Below are 18,027 nucleotides of genomic sequence, written 5' to 3' on the forward strand. Positions count from 1 at the left end.
AAATACAATGTAAATAATATGGTAAAAGCGTACATGTCAGTTCAATCTGCGCATTTACGCGCCTTTGGCGTGGGAGGCCCGGGTTCGATTCCCGGCGGGAGCTCATGTGGTTCGGATTCCACGTTAATCAGTAGGTCCACGTCTCATATAGCCTCGCTGCTGAACGGGACGTTAAACTCAAAATCAACTCAACTCAATCTGCGCATCTTTGACTGAAGAGAAAAAACCTAACATATGACATGCTTCTAATATCCGTTGAAAAATGTAAATTAGAATGTCATTTGAAATGTGTACAGTAAATGTTGCTTGAAATGAAAATATATTCATTTGGTTGGTTGAGGATTACTTTCCTTTTCAGTACCATGGCTATATGAGACAAGATCTACAGTTTAAAGTGGAATCCGAACCACTACTCGGGTTTGTTGGACATAGATCGGGAATCGAACCTCAAATTAGCCATTAATTAGAAATTAGAAATTAACCATTTCCGGTTTTAATGTTTACCACTATAAAGCCGAATCTATAATAGCGAGGAGCGTTTTTCTGCAATCTATTAGTCGTTCCAAAAATGCATTTCATCCTTAACACTAATAAAATCAGAGGTGATAGAAATTCAACTTTCACCTACTTTACCTAGATTTGAGACTTTCACTGAAAAAGATCTGTAATTCAAAAAGGAAATAATTATGATAATTAAATTGAAATTCATGGCCCATGAAATAATTTGGCCCATGACAACCACTTGGCTATCTTATATCTTAAAGATCAGATCTACCGTTATTCTAACAGAGCGGTGCTTGAGCGATTGACCGTAGAAATTCAAACTTCGATTAGTGATAATTTCACACCCTTGTTTTATTACTAGTATAAACTCTTTAGTCAGTGGTGAAAAGAGTGGATTATAGATCAGAGTTGATGACGATGGCTTTTGGTGCGTGGTGTGTCAGAGTGCGTCATGGTGAGTGATAGGTTGGAATGGGTCACGATGGGGGGTGGGTCAGTAGGTCATGGGTCAAGTGTTCATTGACCCACGCCATCTCTGAGAGCTAACTAGGATAAAATTAGGAGGCCGAAAATTTCTTCTTAAAATAAAAATTCCACGATTTCCCATTGTCAGTTCCCGACTTTACCCTTAGTTGTGGGCTTGCATCGTATTCTATTTCGCAGAACGTTTTATTCGACCAGTATGTTGATACAAATTAAAAATAGAGCTCCTCCGTGGCTAAGCGGTTAGCGTACGAGCCTTTGGCGCGGGAGACCCGGGTTCGATTCCCGGCGGGAGCTCATGTGGTTCGCATTCCACGTTAATCAGTAGGTCCACGTCTCATATAGCCTCGCTGCTGAACGGGACGTAAAACTCAAAAAATCAATCAATCAATCAACAAATTAAAAATAAAATTATCAAAGGTAAACCCTGTTAAATTTACATTTTACAGAACACCAAAGTGTAGCTAGGCGCTTATACGGATTATTAATGCATTATCTTCAAAGAATTCTATAACTTACTGACAAGATTAACAGATTATCAAATTGAAGATCCCTGTATAAACTGATCGTGAAAGAATCAAGACAACTCTGTGTTTAAATTAATTTTAACAAAATATGAAACGTAAAGTGATTATTTATACTGATTCCCATTCGTTTCTCTAATATTCTGTAAATAACTTAGTATCAAAGATGATATGACTGCTTTCAAAAACAGGTAGTTTAATAGTAACAAAACACTAGTGTATTGTTTTTTTTTTAAAAAAAAAAAGATATTTCATATTTAGTACGACAAAAAAATAAAGTGTCTGACAGTAGTGACCTAATAAAATGCGAATTTAAATTTTAAACAGTGTGTTTTCGTTTTCGTATTAGTTTTCACTAGTTCTAATTTCAGTAGAAGCGTACTATTGAGAAGAAGTCTATTTTGTTTGGTTGTTTTTTGGAGTTCAGCCTCCCTTTCAAGACCGAAACTGTACGAGACACGGACCTACAGTTTGAAGTGGGATTCTAACAATCGGGAACCACATGCAATAAAGGAGCACGCGCTAGACAGACCAGCTGGAAGGGTTTGAAATCTTTTCTTGGGATCGTATTAAAAACAGTTTGATGCGTCCTAGTATCTTTTTCGCTCTATCAGAATCAATATTGAAACCTGATATAGTAACAACTAACCATGGGACATAAACCTCAAAGATTTCATTTCTTATCTACTATTGTATATTTGCCCAAGTTACTTAGAAATGAACATATATCGGATAGGTATTTTACTTTGTTAGTTATCTAAATAAAAATATTCTATTATAAATTATAATAATTTCCATTTATTAACTTCCATCATGAGCAGGAACGTAGCCAAGGGATGGGTCCGGGGGGTCCAGACCCCCCTTCGAAACCATAAATGAAAAAATTAAGGAACGATGAAACAAAAAGAAACGAGAAAAAGAAGAATCAGTGTTAAAAATGTAAAACTACAGCAAACGTTTGGTTATTCTTTTTATGAGAAGCTTTGTGTGAAGAAAATGGAAGGGGTTCAAATTTAGAATGGACATTATTGGAACGGAACATTCCGAATTTCATCTAACACCATTCGAATCCTATGGACTACAAATGACAATGGATAAACCCGTATGATCAGAAAGACTCTTAGGTAGAACTTAAGAAATGCCCACAATCACCAATAATATTAGCCTGGCAACATAAATTCCAGTTACACGTGTTAGAGAAATTTTCAATTCCGCAGCAACACTAATTCATTTTATAGGATGTCTTTACTGCCAAAGAGATCTCATTGCTATCCTTGACGGCATTAAACGAAGATAGGAAAAGGAAGAAAGAAGACAAGACGAACCGAGTTCCAATGACCACAAAAGACTATATCTTTTTCAATATTTTAAAAATATTCTTTTACTGGAGATTTCTTTATAGTTTGTTATTAAAATACTTACTAACATATCCTCATTTTGTTGTCCTAATAAACCAATATGGGTATGTTGCGGGTAAAATAGTTTAGATTGATCGAGCTCCTGTGGAATAACCACAATATTTTATGTCACGACTCCCTATTACGAAATCAGGGGGCTACGTGCCTGATCATGAGTAACTACATCATACGGGGAAATATGTCATATTAGCCATTTTCTTGCATATTCGTGTAAATCAAATCTTCGATATTTTCTGATGGTCACTGAAGTATTCTGTAGTCGACGCATTCTTCCTTTAGCACGAGCACATTTTACGTTGAACAGCTTGGATGGTTTACATTTCATCCAACGATTTTGATCGTATTTTTTCGATCTGAAATGATAAAGAATAGAACATAAATCAGTCAAAATCCAGACGTAGTGAGTTTCATTGAAATTGTTGCAATTAACATATTACTATTCCAAATAATGGTAATTATTCTACCTGGAAAAAAAGTTTTTTGTTTTAAAGTTCTTAATTTTTTAAAATAAAATGTACGAAGTATATAGTTATTTATTAGAATAGACATTTATATTTTTTAAAAATCTTTAAGCTTTGACCTTAATTTGAGTTTAAATGTATACCCTCTGTTTCAAATGTATCACAAAATACTAATTTCAGAGTTTTTCTTATACAAAATGTGTTTCAAAACGTCAAGTAGAGAACCCAGTATATTTTTAATCTAGAGTAATTACGAAAAACTCTCATTAAAGATATTTTGTAAATTAAGATATTTTTCCAAAGATTTTAGTGTTTCGATGGGTATTTGGACAAAGGTGATATGTCCGTGCCGTAATTTTTGCAGGACACAAACTTCAAGGCATCTCATAAATCAGAGGTTCATGCAAAACTTTGTTTTTGTTAATGGAATATTTGCTGGAGGTTCTTTTGTTTTTATGTAATGTGCTACAAATGCAAAAACCCTTCGGACATTATTCATATCAGTCAAAACCTGATTTTCGAAGAAAAATGGACATATCACCTTTGTCCAGATACCCATCGATAATACATAGACTTTTTGTCGATCAATATACATGATTACCCACTGTCAGAATACAAAATAAATCAAGCTAACAGTTTAGAGAGTTTTCCCTACATTGAGAAAAATCCGTTCTCCGACAGTGGTACATTTTACAAATATACAGAATCCTCTAGCTCACTATTGAAATCAGTACGGAGCATACGTTATCCGTATGCTACATAGGCACTTCCCTTAGATATTACATCATGCCGTTGCAGGATGTCTGATACCTAACAGTCTTCCTCATATTGCATACATATATGTATGTTACCCTCGTCAGCTATATGCTATATACGTCCATTTGTATGTGAGATCCTGACAGTCTATATTGTTTCATACGGGAAGTACGTACAGATGGAACACATACAGAAAGTATTATAAAACATGCGTTTTCAGTTATACGTTTGCTGTACGTTCAGTCCAAAAACTACAGGATTTACAAATGTAACATACGATTTTACGTACGCCACATACATTTTTCTCTCAGTGTAGATAGTGTTCTTTTGTGAAGATTTGCCTGTAATCATGGCATTTGCTGATAATAAATTAAATAATTCTAAAAATACTGTACATAATATTATACTTTAAATATTGATTGAAGGATTTACATGGGATCCCGGTATTGCGGTAGGAGTTCTTGTTTGTTGAAGTTTAGTGTTTCTTTTCAGCACCAAAGCTATATAAGACTTGAACTTACAGTTTAGGGTGGAATCCGAAACACCATAATGAATTCAAATTTAAAGATGTTCCCATCGGGAATTGAACCCAATATCCCGTGCACGAAAGCCACGCGTACTAGTCACTATACCAGGGGGAGGGTTATTTCGGTAGGAGACAGAAAGGTTTAGTGGCGCTGCACTATTTAGTTAAAGCGCAATTGCCCCTGTGAATTTGAGAGTTAAACATTTTAATCAATAATATAGGTATTGAAGACGTAATACATACGTTTATACTAATCAAAAAGGAGTCTAGTTGTATTATTGAAGAGTCTTGACCTGCTCACCAAGCGAAGCCTGAAATGATGCCACTGTTTAAGTGTATTCAATTAAGTGACGATCTCTAAGCTTAAGTGACAAACCTAGCACCCTAGGGTGTTGGGAGGTGGTGACATGTAAAAATAGTCCGAAACGACAGTAGTATTGAATCCACAGTTTTCGGGGTCTCTAAGCTGATTTGTGACAATCAATATGGCATTTAACTCCAAATTTAAGCAAAAGTTCCCTATTGGCTAAGCGGTTAGGGTACGTGCCTTTGGCATGAGAAACTTGTGTTCTATTCCCAGCGGGAAATCATGAGATTCGAATCCCACGTTAAGATGTAAATCCACGATTCATATAGCCTCGCTTCTGAAAGGAACGCTAAACTGAAAATCAATTCAAAATCAACAGTTAAGCAAGAAGGGGCATGTTACAAGGCCGAGATTAACTTCCCTAAGTACACTGGTCCTCGACTCTGTAATAACTGCATAGTGATCCCTCCAATAACTAGAACGAGGAGCAAATACCTAGATGACAAACCTTTCGATGACAGATGCCGATCACTGTTCGTTACAGAATGAATATTCATTCACTTCAAGGCAAGACGTTGCCGAAAGTTGTTATTGATCTCGGACACAAAGAAATGGCTCTCTGAATATTTAATGTTGCTTTATCTTGATTCCGAAATCTTGAAAACATCTTATTCCAACTAATGTTACTTTACGAAAGGATCTCATCAGTCACTCCAAGTGTTCAAATATATTTCTGGAGCCCCCTCAATCAGTGATTTATTTTGAAGATGTGACAGTTGAAGCTTGATGTATGATAGACACTCCTCTTATCATTCATGTAACAACGAATTGCTTTTAATTGTTTCGTATATATGAATGTTACTCTGGTCAGCTCAGCAGAGTCTTCTATCCTCCGAGCTCCTTGCTGCAGTATGACTGTCCCTTTCCTTTTGAAGACCATAAATAGGTGACGTCATTAAGACAAAACAAGCCAACCTATTAAGTGCTTCGATTTCAACAAAGATATACATAAATCTTTGATAATTATCATAATGATCGGCTTTATTTACAATCGACATTGCCGTCGTTGTCACTCTTTAAGTATTCTACAGGGTGACCCAATAAAATCTCTCACATTTAAAGGCTAATAAAACAAAAAGTATTGTAAAGTATCTATTGAAGCTTTCCTGGCGACGTATTGTGAACAGGTCTTCTCGGGCTAGCAGCCAGGTGAATACTGTTATATCATATTCGCCTGAAGATGAGGACGATGTCAGCCCTCGAAACGTCGCAAGATATAACAGTATTCACCTGGCTGCTAGCCCGAGAAGACCTGTTCAAAAAGTAGTTGTTTAATCAAAAAATATAAAATAGTATTGAAAACAATTTGTAATTACTACAGATCTTCATGTAAATTTTTTTTACGTTCTCCCTAGGAAGTCCAACAGTTGTCACATACTTCCTTGTAGAACAAATTGTCTTACAACATCAGTATTTTCAGTACTTATAGGTCAGTCAGGCGTTTCTTTGCTACGCTGAACACGTTGTTCGGAAATTCTCGACCCACTGCAAGATAGTCTTCCGATCAAGAATATTTTTATTACGTGGAATAGCAAAGTTGAAGCAAAACTGCTCTTTATACTGTGATCAGAACTGCTGCTTTTGAAAATAATCTCGACTATGTATGAGCTCCTGACTAAACCATAATTACGACAGAAAATGACACAAGAGAGGTGAGCACAAGCGACGACCCCCCACTCCTCTGACAATCACAGCAAACATGACACCAATTAGACGTCAAATCACGGAGATGAGAGCGTTTGTAATTCGAACTCTTCAGCAAATCCACAACTCGAGAAACTGTCCACACAATTATAATTGTATTATAGCAACTTGACCATGAGTTCAAGTTCGTAAATGCAGAGATGAAAACAGTGTTGCGTGACTGGATTTTACAACAGTTTATTGAATTCGAAAATCCTCTTGGGAATATTGGTGTCGTGACTTCTTTCCATTTTCAGGGACTTCTTTCCATTTCTTTCCATTCTTCTAATTTTCGATAGCTGTAACGCACCAACACAAAGTTACAGTTCTGACTGTGATGTTTTTGTGCGTCGCGTCGTTCTGTAAAATAATATCTCAAAAACTGCCTATTTACAAAATTACGGTCATGGTTGAAGAATCTCTGAGCTTCGTGCTCTTGGACATTTATAATATACATAATAGATTTTCAGTTCGTTGCTTAATTGTTCCCAAGTATATTTTCTGTTTTTTCCCAAGTAAGTGTTCCACTTCCTTGTTACTATCCTCACAAATTGTGTAAGTAAATAAGCTCGTTTGAAAATGCAATCGAATCTCAGACGACGGAACATGTCCCAGTCATGTTCCTCGATCGTAGTATAAACTCTCTGACCGTGCAACTGAAACATTTTGGACCAGAAAAAACATTAAATAGATGTGAATTGGTCCAGTGGCGGATCCAGGGGGCGATCGGGGCGATCGCTCCCCCAGAAGAGGAAACTTTTATATTTTATATATAAATAAAACCCATCCCAGAGTTTGGAGCTCTTAAAAGTAGCTCGAAGCTCGAAGTAGCAGTATTATAACCCACCGCCCCCCAGAAGTCCGTCCTGCAGCCGCCCCTGAATTGGTCAGTGGGATTGACTTGATTGTCTGATAATATCCTATTGCGTATTCTTTAGCTCTTCAAATATAATTTTCTTCTAGAATATTCTCCGGAGGTGGAGGAGGAATCAAAATGTTATGAAGATCACTGAAACACTATTTCATAAAAGAGATGTCCAACTCAAATGACATACAGTCGTCATTTATCTTAGCTCCGATGAAAAGAACAGTTGGTCAATTCTGGGTGGATCAAGCCTCACCGGAAGCATGCCTGAAAGAAACGGTAAGCTCATCTCCATCGAAACTGTCAACGACACCTCCTAAGCATTAAAAATATTCATTTTTGATAATTTTCTTGTGGATTAGTTTCGAAAAGCTGCAATCATTCTAAATTTTAAACTTTCCATGTCAACCGGAAGTATCCGTCATTTTATGTCAGTGAGTTCATGTAGTTTTATGGATAGGAGATGGCAGATTCATCCGAAAAATTTTCCTTGCAAAATTATGAAGCCTTGTTTGTAAGGAAGTGTCGAAGATAGTAATTTCGTCTGTTTGGAAGTTTATCATTACATCTCTCAAAAGAATACTTATCGGTTGGATTTAAGACACTATAAGCAGAAATTGTAGGAAAAGAAAGTAAAAAATTAGTGCCGTGCCGTGGAAAATCAGCGCCCGCGGCAAGAGTACATGACGGCGCTCCCCCCCTGTACATATGAGTGAGATTGACAGACCAGCCGCGAAGCGCCACCATGGGATCGCAAAGCGTAAGAAAATTTTAAAAAATAAATCCTGCTTTTCCTTGATTTTGAGCACGTTTTATTACTTTTTCCTTCAATTTTATATCTTTTCTTTTTCCTCCCGAATTTTCCGTCCCGCTTACTTAGGCGCCCGGGACCGTTGGCCCCCTCTCCCCCGCGGCACGGTACTGAAAAAAATAAAAAAAAATAACATAATAATTCATTTTTCGTATAACTTTAAAGAGCACGAATGCATTTATATGACAAATAAATAATTATGAGTAGAGTGGTTAACTTGAATGGCATTCCAGAACTATCTTTTAAACGTTAGCCAAACTAACTTTTCTCATTGTCTTTCAAATCTACTTGAGAAGGCCATTTATATTATAGAGAAAACCTACTTTGTTTCAATTGTCGCAAAAGGGGCCGCGGTGCCTCAGTGGTAGAGCGTTCACCTCTGGTGATTGGGGTCCCGGGTTCGATCCCAGGCCCCGCCAAATGAACTTTGTGGTGAACAAACACCGTGTGTGTGGGTTTCCTCGGGGTTCTCCCGTTTCCTTCCACTTTCTTCATTCATCCATTTCATTCATTACTCATCATCACTGTCTGCTTTAGCCTAACCGGCATAACCGTGGGACGTAAAACTCAAAGATTTGATTTGATTTCATTTCAATTGTCGCAAAACCTGAATATTCATAATTATTTATATTTCTGAGAGAATCCTTACATTGACTGCAATTACCAACAATCTTAACTATTTATGTTCTTTGTCCTTACGACATAACTGCCCTCGATACATATCTTTACTCTGTTTATTTCGAAATTCCACAGACTAACTTCTGAAAAACACAGCTAACATACGCATATGCACTTTTACCATACACGTTCTTCTATATATATTTGAAACACCCTATATATATAGAACAACAAAACAACACCGACAACGTTTGGGAGGTGATTTCTGACACTAAGATAAGACAAAAAGTATAGACCAACCTGGGTGCACAAATGCTTCCTTTCGGAGTTATAGGCTACCGAAAACATGAAAAAGTGAACTATAAAGGTCCATAGCTCCTAAACTATGGTACCTACCATAGTCGGGTCAAGATTTCACATAGGAACTAATATGTGCCCTATCCAAAAATGCATGTTTCAGAATTCTGACGTACTTCCAAAACAATTTTTCTAGAGGGAGTTTGGCTATGGGCATAAAATTTGAAGCACTCACCAACTACCTCTATAAAAATTGCTGCGGAAGTACTGCAGGATTCTCAAACATATATTTTTGAATAGGGCACTCCCTAAGTGAAATCTTGACACGACCTACGGTAGGTCCCATAGTTTAGGAGCTATGGATCTTTGAAGTTCATTTTTTCATGTTTTCGGCATTCTATAACTCCGAAAGGAAGCATTTGTGCACTCTGGTTGGTCTATACTTTTTGTCTTATCTTGGTGTCAGGAATCGTCTCCCAAAAGTTGACGGTGTTGTTTTGAAACACCCTGTATATATAATGAATGCTTAATTTTTCATATGAAACCCGAAACCCACGCTTCCTTGCTTTTAAAGTCCAAAATTTGTGCTTTGAAAGAATTGTGAAATACTAGTACCTTACCAGAAACTTTTTTTTTTTAATGAAATAGATGAGGTGTGTGTCCCTAATCGCAATATTTATCCTTACCTTCTATTGAATATTACTTCACCAATGAAGATGCAAATGGAGACAATATTTCCGTATACCAAAATTAAAAGTGTAGGATAACAGTCAGCAATTCCTACACTTACGAAGTATGATGTTCTGCCTTGGCACTTGGGTTTTGCTGTGAACCACAGATTAATGATTCTTTGGCGAATACCAGCCTCTGTAATGCGTCTTGTACTGAAATAAATACATGCAGCAAATATTGTAGAAATTCGCACTCATTTAGTAAATATATACCTAGGTATAGCAAAGGCATTATATATTTATTTGCATTTCCTCCTCCACGAAACCAAAGTTTTCGTACAATTTTCAAAGAAATATTTTGTATGCTTTTTCACTATTGTCTATATGTTTAAGGAAGTGTCTATTGCACTTCGCTTTCCTATGATGGGATGCGTTGTTGCCCTCGTTCATGGCCGGTACGTAAGGTTTAAAACCGACCTGTGTTTCCACAAGCTTGCAGGAATTGCTGGTTTAAAAGATGCTTGCTAAAGACTAAACCTTTGCGATGAATGTTAATGGAATACGCTCATTAGTGCGATAGACCAAAATTCATTGGAAATGTCCAATATTTCTGTTCTAATAAGTTGGCAGCAGTGTTCGTAGTTTTCCTTAAGGATATTTCCCTCAACTGACTCAAAATTTTCCCTTTTCTTATCAAATTTTCCCTACTTTGTTGAGTATTCAATTCCTATGACAAGTTATGCGATAAGATTAATTTAACTAGTTAAAGGAATTGCCAAACACATTTGCTTTATTCATATACTTTTTGCTTCTATATTTGTACTTTTTCCTTTACATTTTTAAATACGACGGCGGTGGCTCAGTGGTAGAGCGTTCACCTCTGGAGTATGGTGTCTTTGGTTTGATTCCAGTTAGTGCCAAGTGAGATTTGTGCTGAACAAACACCATATACATGAGTTTTCTCGGAGTTATCCCGTTTCCTTCCACTTTCTTCATAGCACCATTTTTTATTCATTTCTCATCATCACCGTCTCTTTTAGCCTAGGTGGCATAATTGTGGGACGTAAAACTTAAAGATTTTATTTTAAAATACACACAAATCCACCCAACCAGCAATGAGTGCAAATTATACTACTTTGAACACACACAGACATCACTTAAACTATTGCTAATGTGTTGGTTTATTTCTGAAGAACAAAGAAAAATTTTAGCATTTATTTTCGTCAATCAGTCAGCGTGAGAATTTCCCTGGATTTTTCACGTTTTATCGAAAAATTCCCTTTTTCCTTTTTGTTAACTTTACGTTCGAAATTTACCTAAATTAGAGAAATTTCCCTCAAACTACGAACACTGGTTGGCAGCACACTGAACATTCCACGATTTTGATCTGTTGTGTTTGTGGTTAGTAGTCACGAAATGCCGAAAAACACATGATCGTCATCTGTGTTCTGTACACTCATGTCCAAAATTATTGTCGCATGTCTATAAATGTGTTGTTGTTGGAATATAATTTGATAAAGAATTCACCCGGTATTTCTTATATTGTTAGTATGTGTATAATCGATAAAGACATGAATGTGGCAAATTTCATGTCAAAAGAGCAGTAAATAAGAACAATAAAACGAAAACAAAACTTTCTTGTCCATTTAGCAACATTTTGTTTTACTCATTCTGATTTTCGTATTTATAATTCTTTTCCTATGAAATTTACCACAAATATACATTTCCCGATTATACACATAGTATCAGTATTAAAACTACCCTCAAAAATCATTATAAAATTTTATTCTTACAAGAAGACTGTTATAGATATGCGACAATAATTTTGGACATGAGTGAACGTTAGGAGTGGTGCGCTTGACGATGGAACAGCATGTTATCGTAGTGCAAGCTATTTACAAATATGCTGAATGTTGTGCAGAAACTATTCGCAAACTCCATGAAATGTTTGGTCAACGTAATGCGCCGAATAAGTCGATTGTGATGAATTTGATTGCTAAATTTGAGAAAACTGTTTTGGTTGTCGACATTAAACCCTCGGGGCGTCCTTATAGGTTAGTGTTATCGTTAAGTTATGGAAAATTCGAGACAACGAGAGTATGATACGGAGTTGTCGAGGGCATTTCAGTAATATATTTCATACACAATCCCAAATAGCATACACTGCAAAATTTGTAAACTACTTTCATACTTTAGTAATTACTTTCATGTGCAACCAGTTGAGAATGCTCCAAGGGCATTGCCAGAACGAACTTAAAAAGAAGTTTTCTTATTAACTTCTACATGCTTTATACCAATTGTTCTATGTACTTTACTACTGTATTATACTCGTTAAAAATTCTTGCAATATATCTATTCATTAATATTTTCCTAGAGTACTAAATTTTGTTTACATGTTTTGATTAAGAGTTTTGTTAAAACGTCCTACGATATTTTGTTTTACAAAGACACATGCTCAAAATGGAGGGATCAAAATTGAAAAATTCGCAAAATATTATCTCTCTATGACTTACGATCCGAGATATGGCTCCTTATATCTAACGAAATCGAAACTTTTTGGCCAATATCTCGGGAATGGTAAGAGTGACGCGAAATATTCCATCACTTTCTCATATAGTTTTTGGTGCTCTATCGAATGGAGGGCTCAAAATTGAAAAATTCGCAAATAAGGTACAAACAGACATAGAGAATTCAATAACAAACTCCATAAGTTCGTTGAAAATATGTAAATGTGTAAGAGAAGAAGGAAATATAGTAGGAAGACTGGAAAGAGAAAAGAAAAATGTGTTGGGAGATAGAGCGTATGGGGGAAGAGACAGAAGTTATCACAAGAATGCTGAAGAAGATTGGAGATATTTCTACGTACAGAAAAGGAAGCAGGAGATTACTAGAGGTAATAAGGGAGAAGTGAAGAAAAAGGGAGAAGAAGAGGAGGAAAAAATGATGGAGAAAGAAGGAGTAATACAGAGTGTAACAAAAAGGTAGGCAAAATTTCAGGGGTGGATTCCTGATGGGTAAACAAACAATATATATAAACAATCAACGTTATCCTGAAGGATGAAGCTTTCGACTGATATGTATTTCATGTATGTAGAGGGTATCACGGTATGTAGACGGGAAGGGTAACTAGCAAAAAACAGAAAATCAGGTAGTTTCTCTCCTCTGTCCGCCGTGGTACCCTCACATACATAAAATACATATCAGCGGAAAGCTTCATCCTTCAGGAAGACATTGATACCAAAATTACCTTTCTAGCTTAATTAGGGGGTGAGTTACTGATGTTTAAATTGAGTCACATTAAGTGGCAACCAGAATGTGACTATTTCACAGCATCAGACGGCGCAATGGCCGTAACTCTGTAACGATGCATTTTCACACATATGGTCATATAAACTTTTTTCTTGTCTACTCATAAAGAATCCACCCCCTGAAATTTTGCCGTACCTTTTTGTTACACCCTGTATATAAGATCCAGTACAGTAAGTGTGATATGTGCTATTTCGGGGAAACGGGAAAGAGATTAAAGAGCTAATAAAACAACATAAGGACGACATTAGATTGAAGAGAGACAGAAATGCAGTCTACAAGCACATAAGAGACACGGGATATTCAATTAATTGGAGTGATATGAAAATGCTGGACCAAAAGGAGAGAAGGTTGGTCAGGAAATGGAGAAAAGCAAAATTTATTGAAACAGAAGGTGATAGGATCATGAAGTGGAATTCAGGATTTAAAATTGATGAACAGTGGAATAAATTGCTATGGAGCCTCAGAGATTGAATATGTTAATTGTACAGGTTATTTTTGTAAATTTTAGTATTATTTATTTATTTATTCTATATTATTTATTAACTTCATGTTATAACCTGACCAGCAAACGAGTGCGGGCGGCCGGTTTTGGAACTAAAATACAAACAACAGTGTTTCTAACCGGATTACTTGTAATTAATCTATCACAGTTGTTTTTGCCCTGTTCATAATAAACCACTTCACGCATATGTTATGGAGTTATGGAAGTTATTTTCAGAACATTTTAAGGGACTGCAAAAAAAGTACATACACCCTCCATATTAATTTGGCAATAACTTGCGAATAACCTAACCTCAGTGTTGTACAAATGAACCCTGAGAACTTCGTTGCATTAGAGTGTAAGGAATTCCTACTTCATCTGTTAACAAAACCTCGAAGTTCATCTTTGTGAATCATAGTTATACTTTGGCAACTGCGCTTTCATTGTTTAAAGCAAGTTCTATTGTGTAGTTTTGAGATTAGGCGTCTTCGAAATTACTTCCAATTTGGACCATGTGATCGATCGATTGACAGTACCTTCAGTAACAAATTTGCATTGAGATCATTTTCGAATGTGCTGCAAAAGACTGGGGAGAGAGAAACTGATAATCTAACCGTCTCCGAAGGAGATTTGGATCCGCCCCTAATTAAGATGGTAGATAAAGATAACTTTCTCTGATATCTAACCTGTCATTATTTAGCATGGTTTGGTAATTTAAAAATCCAGTATTTCTACCATATTTTGAAAAAAAATATTTAAAAAAGCTAAACCCAATGTTACAATGGGGGCGGCAAGGGAGCGATTAAAATTTAAAGTGGGGAGCCTGACGATTGATTTCTTATAGCTCCAGTGAAATTCAGAAAAAATGAATTTCATATTAAGAAAGAAATACAAAATACATTTTCATGGTAACTCTTACATTCATTATGTTATAAAGTTAATGGTACTTTTGAAATTGATTAGAGTGAATAGATATGTATTTAAGTAACAAAACCACTTGCGTAAGTTTTTCAAAATATCAAGTTAAAAGAACGAAGTTTGTCTTCCACTGCCATCTCATTGCTCAAAGATACCGGCGATGAAACAATTGGCCGGAAATCATGTGGCCGCTTCTTACATCAAATCATGAGGAAGAAGATGAGTGCAGAGATGGAGTGGGTCAGTGGGTCGGTGGGTCAGTGGGTCAAGTGGGTCAAGTTTTCTGAGTGGATCAGTGGGTCGTGGGTCAACAGCATGTGACCCACCACCCACCGTGACCCACTGCGACCCACCACCCACCGTGACCCACTGACTCAGTATTATCTACCGACCCTCTCTGCTCACTGCATTGTAGACAGTATCTTCTGAAGACTGGTAAATTTGTCTCCGTTTTACTTTCAAGACCTTCATTTCCCTTCCTTTTCCATTTGTTTCTGTCTACTTACCTGAGGTGAGTATATCTAACCAAGTGAAAAAAGAACTTCAGGCACTTTTGGATATTGATATTTTTAATAGTAATAATAGCAATAGGACTTATACTACAACTTGGCTTTCGAGAGCTGTGAGTTTTTAGAGCTAACTACTGGAAAAACTACATTTTTGAATCACTGTAATATATAAATTATTATATAAAAAATTGAATGTAACTATGTGTGCCTGATCATCACGGTCAAATTGCAAAGTCAAATGAAATTACTTTTGGTATATAGTTAGGCCTTAATCCAAATTGGGATGTTATATTGCTTTTATTATAATGCATAATATCCTTAAAAGGTAGTGAGGATCCGAATTTTTGAAGAAAGAAAAAAAAAAAAGAGTATCTCGCAAGCCGTTAAACTTACGGAGCTGAAATTCAGTGTATTAACTGTTTATTGAAAATAAACAGAATGTGTCTTAGCATTTTTTAAAAATTCTTCTTTATGTGTGTGTGTGGGGGGGGGGGCACTTTCTATATATGGAAAATTGGTAGTGAGTTGGTTTGTAAAAATGATCGAAAACGATCGATGTTATTTAAGAAAAAAATCAGAAACAAAAAATACAGTGCTTGGCTTCATATAACCATTGCTTTCTGCTATAATATTTGCTGAAGCTTATGTTTATTATATGGAGCGCTTACAGCACAGGGCAATCAACCCATAAAGTTGTGAGAAAAATAGGCATAAAATTTCTACTGTAAGCTTAATTACACGGAAATTTGAAGTTTGGATTGTACGCATAATTGTGTGGAAAATTTTACACTTTTTTCCCTTTACGTTGGTCTGCTTACTTTAATTTGGAACTTCGAAATTTCATCCTTTTTTCCACTGAAAAGTATTGATAATTCAACAAGGAAATAATTATACTATGATAATTTAATTGAAATTCATCGTAATTTGGCACATGGCAAACAGCAGTGTGGTAATTGAAGTTGAAGGAGGGAAATTCCCATTCACCTCTGAACACTTTCAGGAACCACGTTCCCTTTCACTTTCTAGACGGGGGAGGAAACTTGGTAATGGTATCAAACCTTCATGTGTAATTACAAAAATTAAATTTATAAACAAATAAGAAATCATCAGTTTATCAGGCTTTAATTGATAATTTATTCACAAGATTCCCTATCAAAGGCGTGGTAGATGAAGTTTCTGTTCTACATGGGTCGACATTGCCAACTGACATGGTCGATATTGAAAAGATGTTGTATGGTGATAGAGAGATGATCCTTCTTGCTGAGTATTACAAACCTGACCAAGAAAAATCGTTATCAGACAAGTCTAGCAAGTAAATAGTCGATGAGGAGTTGCAGAAATTTCTACGTCGGATAGAAGTATTACCATTTTCCACGACAGAGTGCGAACGGGGATTTCCCCATATGAATTTACAGATGACTGATATTAGAAATAGACTAACGGTAAGTGCTCAAACATTGTCTAACTTGTTGCTCATCAATGTTAATGGCCCACCGCTAGACATGCTCAAAGTAGACGAGCTAGTTATTTCTTGGCTAAAGGATGGACATTATTCCACTGCGGATGATTTACCGCCAAAAAGTTACCAACAGGAAATAAATCCGATTTCAGATTTGTTTTAAGGTGGAAAATTACGAGTTACGAAAAATGCATACTTGTATTACTAATGGCTTTTCTGTGTTATTCAACTTTCTACCTAATTTTTAGTAAGTCTCTTCTTTGCTTCAGGTGAACTACTTTGAATAAATATTCATAATAATTGCAATTATGCATATTTGTAACTTAAATTTAACGCGGTGTTTTAGTGATTACACAAATTACAATTATGAGCATACTTTATGGAAATGGTCTCACATAGGGTACCCGAGCACCTTTATACCCTATGAACAATTGATTTTTCAAGTCTTTTGTGAGAAAAATACTGTGAACTGAGAAACCATAACCTTTTCCATATTATACAGGGGTATTTTCCTGCGAATAGAAGTTTCTTGTGGAATGCGTTCAGAAATTAACACTTGCAAGAATATTCTCTTAGTACAAGTATATTTTAGGCACACACTAATTTCCCCCCACCTCAAACTGTTTCAATTTCCTCACTGACAAACACTTTACCATTTTATATCGTAAAGGTCAGATCCACCGTTATTATAATAGAGTGGTGCTTGAGCGATTGACTAGAAATTCAAACTCCGATTAATGACAATTTCATACAAGTGTAAACTCTTTAGTCAGTTCAGAAGAGGCCGTGGATCGTGTTCAGAGTTGATGACGATGGATTTTGGTGAGTCAGAGTAGGTCAAAGTGGATGAGAGTGGTTCATGGTGGGTGGTGGGTCAGAGTGGGTCACCGTGGGTGATGGGTCATGATGGGTGGTGGGTCATGGGTCACGGTGGGTGGTGGGTCATGGGTCAGAGTGGGTCACGGTGGGTGGTGGGTCAGTGGGTCGTGGGTCAAGTTTTCATTGACCCACGCCAACTCTGGATGAGTGCTAATGTTAAGTACGTAAGTTCAGTTTTTTAAGGATCCCAACCTCTTGGAACTATACGTAGCACATTTTAGTACTTACACTTGAAATAAAAATACAGCTGTTTAAAGACGATTGATTGCCTTTGTCTTTGAATTTCATATGTGCACACAGGATTTGTTAAATAAGACCGTACATCTGATATGTTTGAACTATATGCAACTTATGCTCACGGGCTAAACTCAGTCTTCTGAAGTCAATCGACAAATGAGTAATACAGACACAAAGACAATACTAGCTCCCAAGTTTCAAAATTATATTGTGTATGAAAACAGATAGTAGAATTAATTCTTTGTCACAAG

The 18,027-nt window shown here is 36.3% G+C and overlaps 1 protein-coding gene across 1 annotated transcript in view; it reads right to left on the reverse strand.

The window, feature by feature from the left end:
* Positions 1-2,335: 2,335 nt before the first annotated feature.
* LOC145669292 (ionotropic receptor 84a-like) overlaps positions 2,336-18,027 on the reverse strand; it is a 41,153-nt gene continuing 25,461 nt past the window's right edge. The window contains exons 7-8 of the mRNA XM_081737606.1: positions 10,000-10,197; positions 2,336-3,282 (exon numbers count right to left, since the gene is read on the reverse strand). Of these exons, the coding sequence (XP_081593732.1) occupies positions 3,111-3,282; positions 10,000-10,197 (370 nt within the window). The 3' untranslated portion in view covers positions 2,336-3,110. The remainder of the gene's footprint in view (positions 3,283-9,999; positions 10,198-18,027) is intronic.

The sequence above is a fragment of the Thermobia domestica genome, chromosome 13, assembly GCF_964235325.1.
Source record: "Thermobia domestica chromosome 13, izTheDome1.hap1.1, whole genome shotgun sequence".
Taxonomy (NCBI): domain Eukaryota; kingdom Metazoa; phylum Arthropoda; class Insecta; order Zygentoma; family Lepismatidae; genus Thermobia; species Thermobia domestica.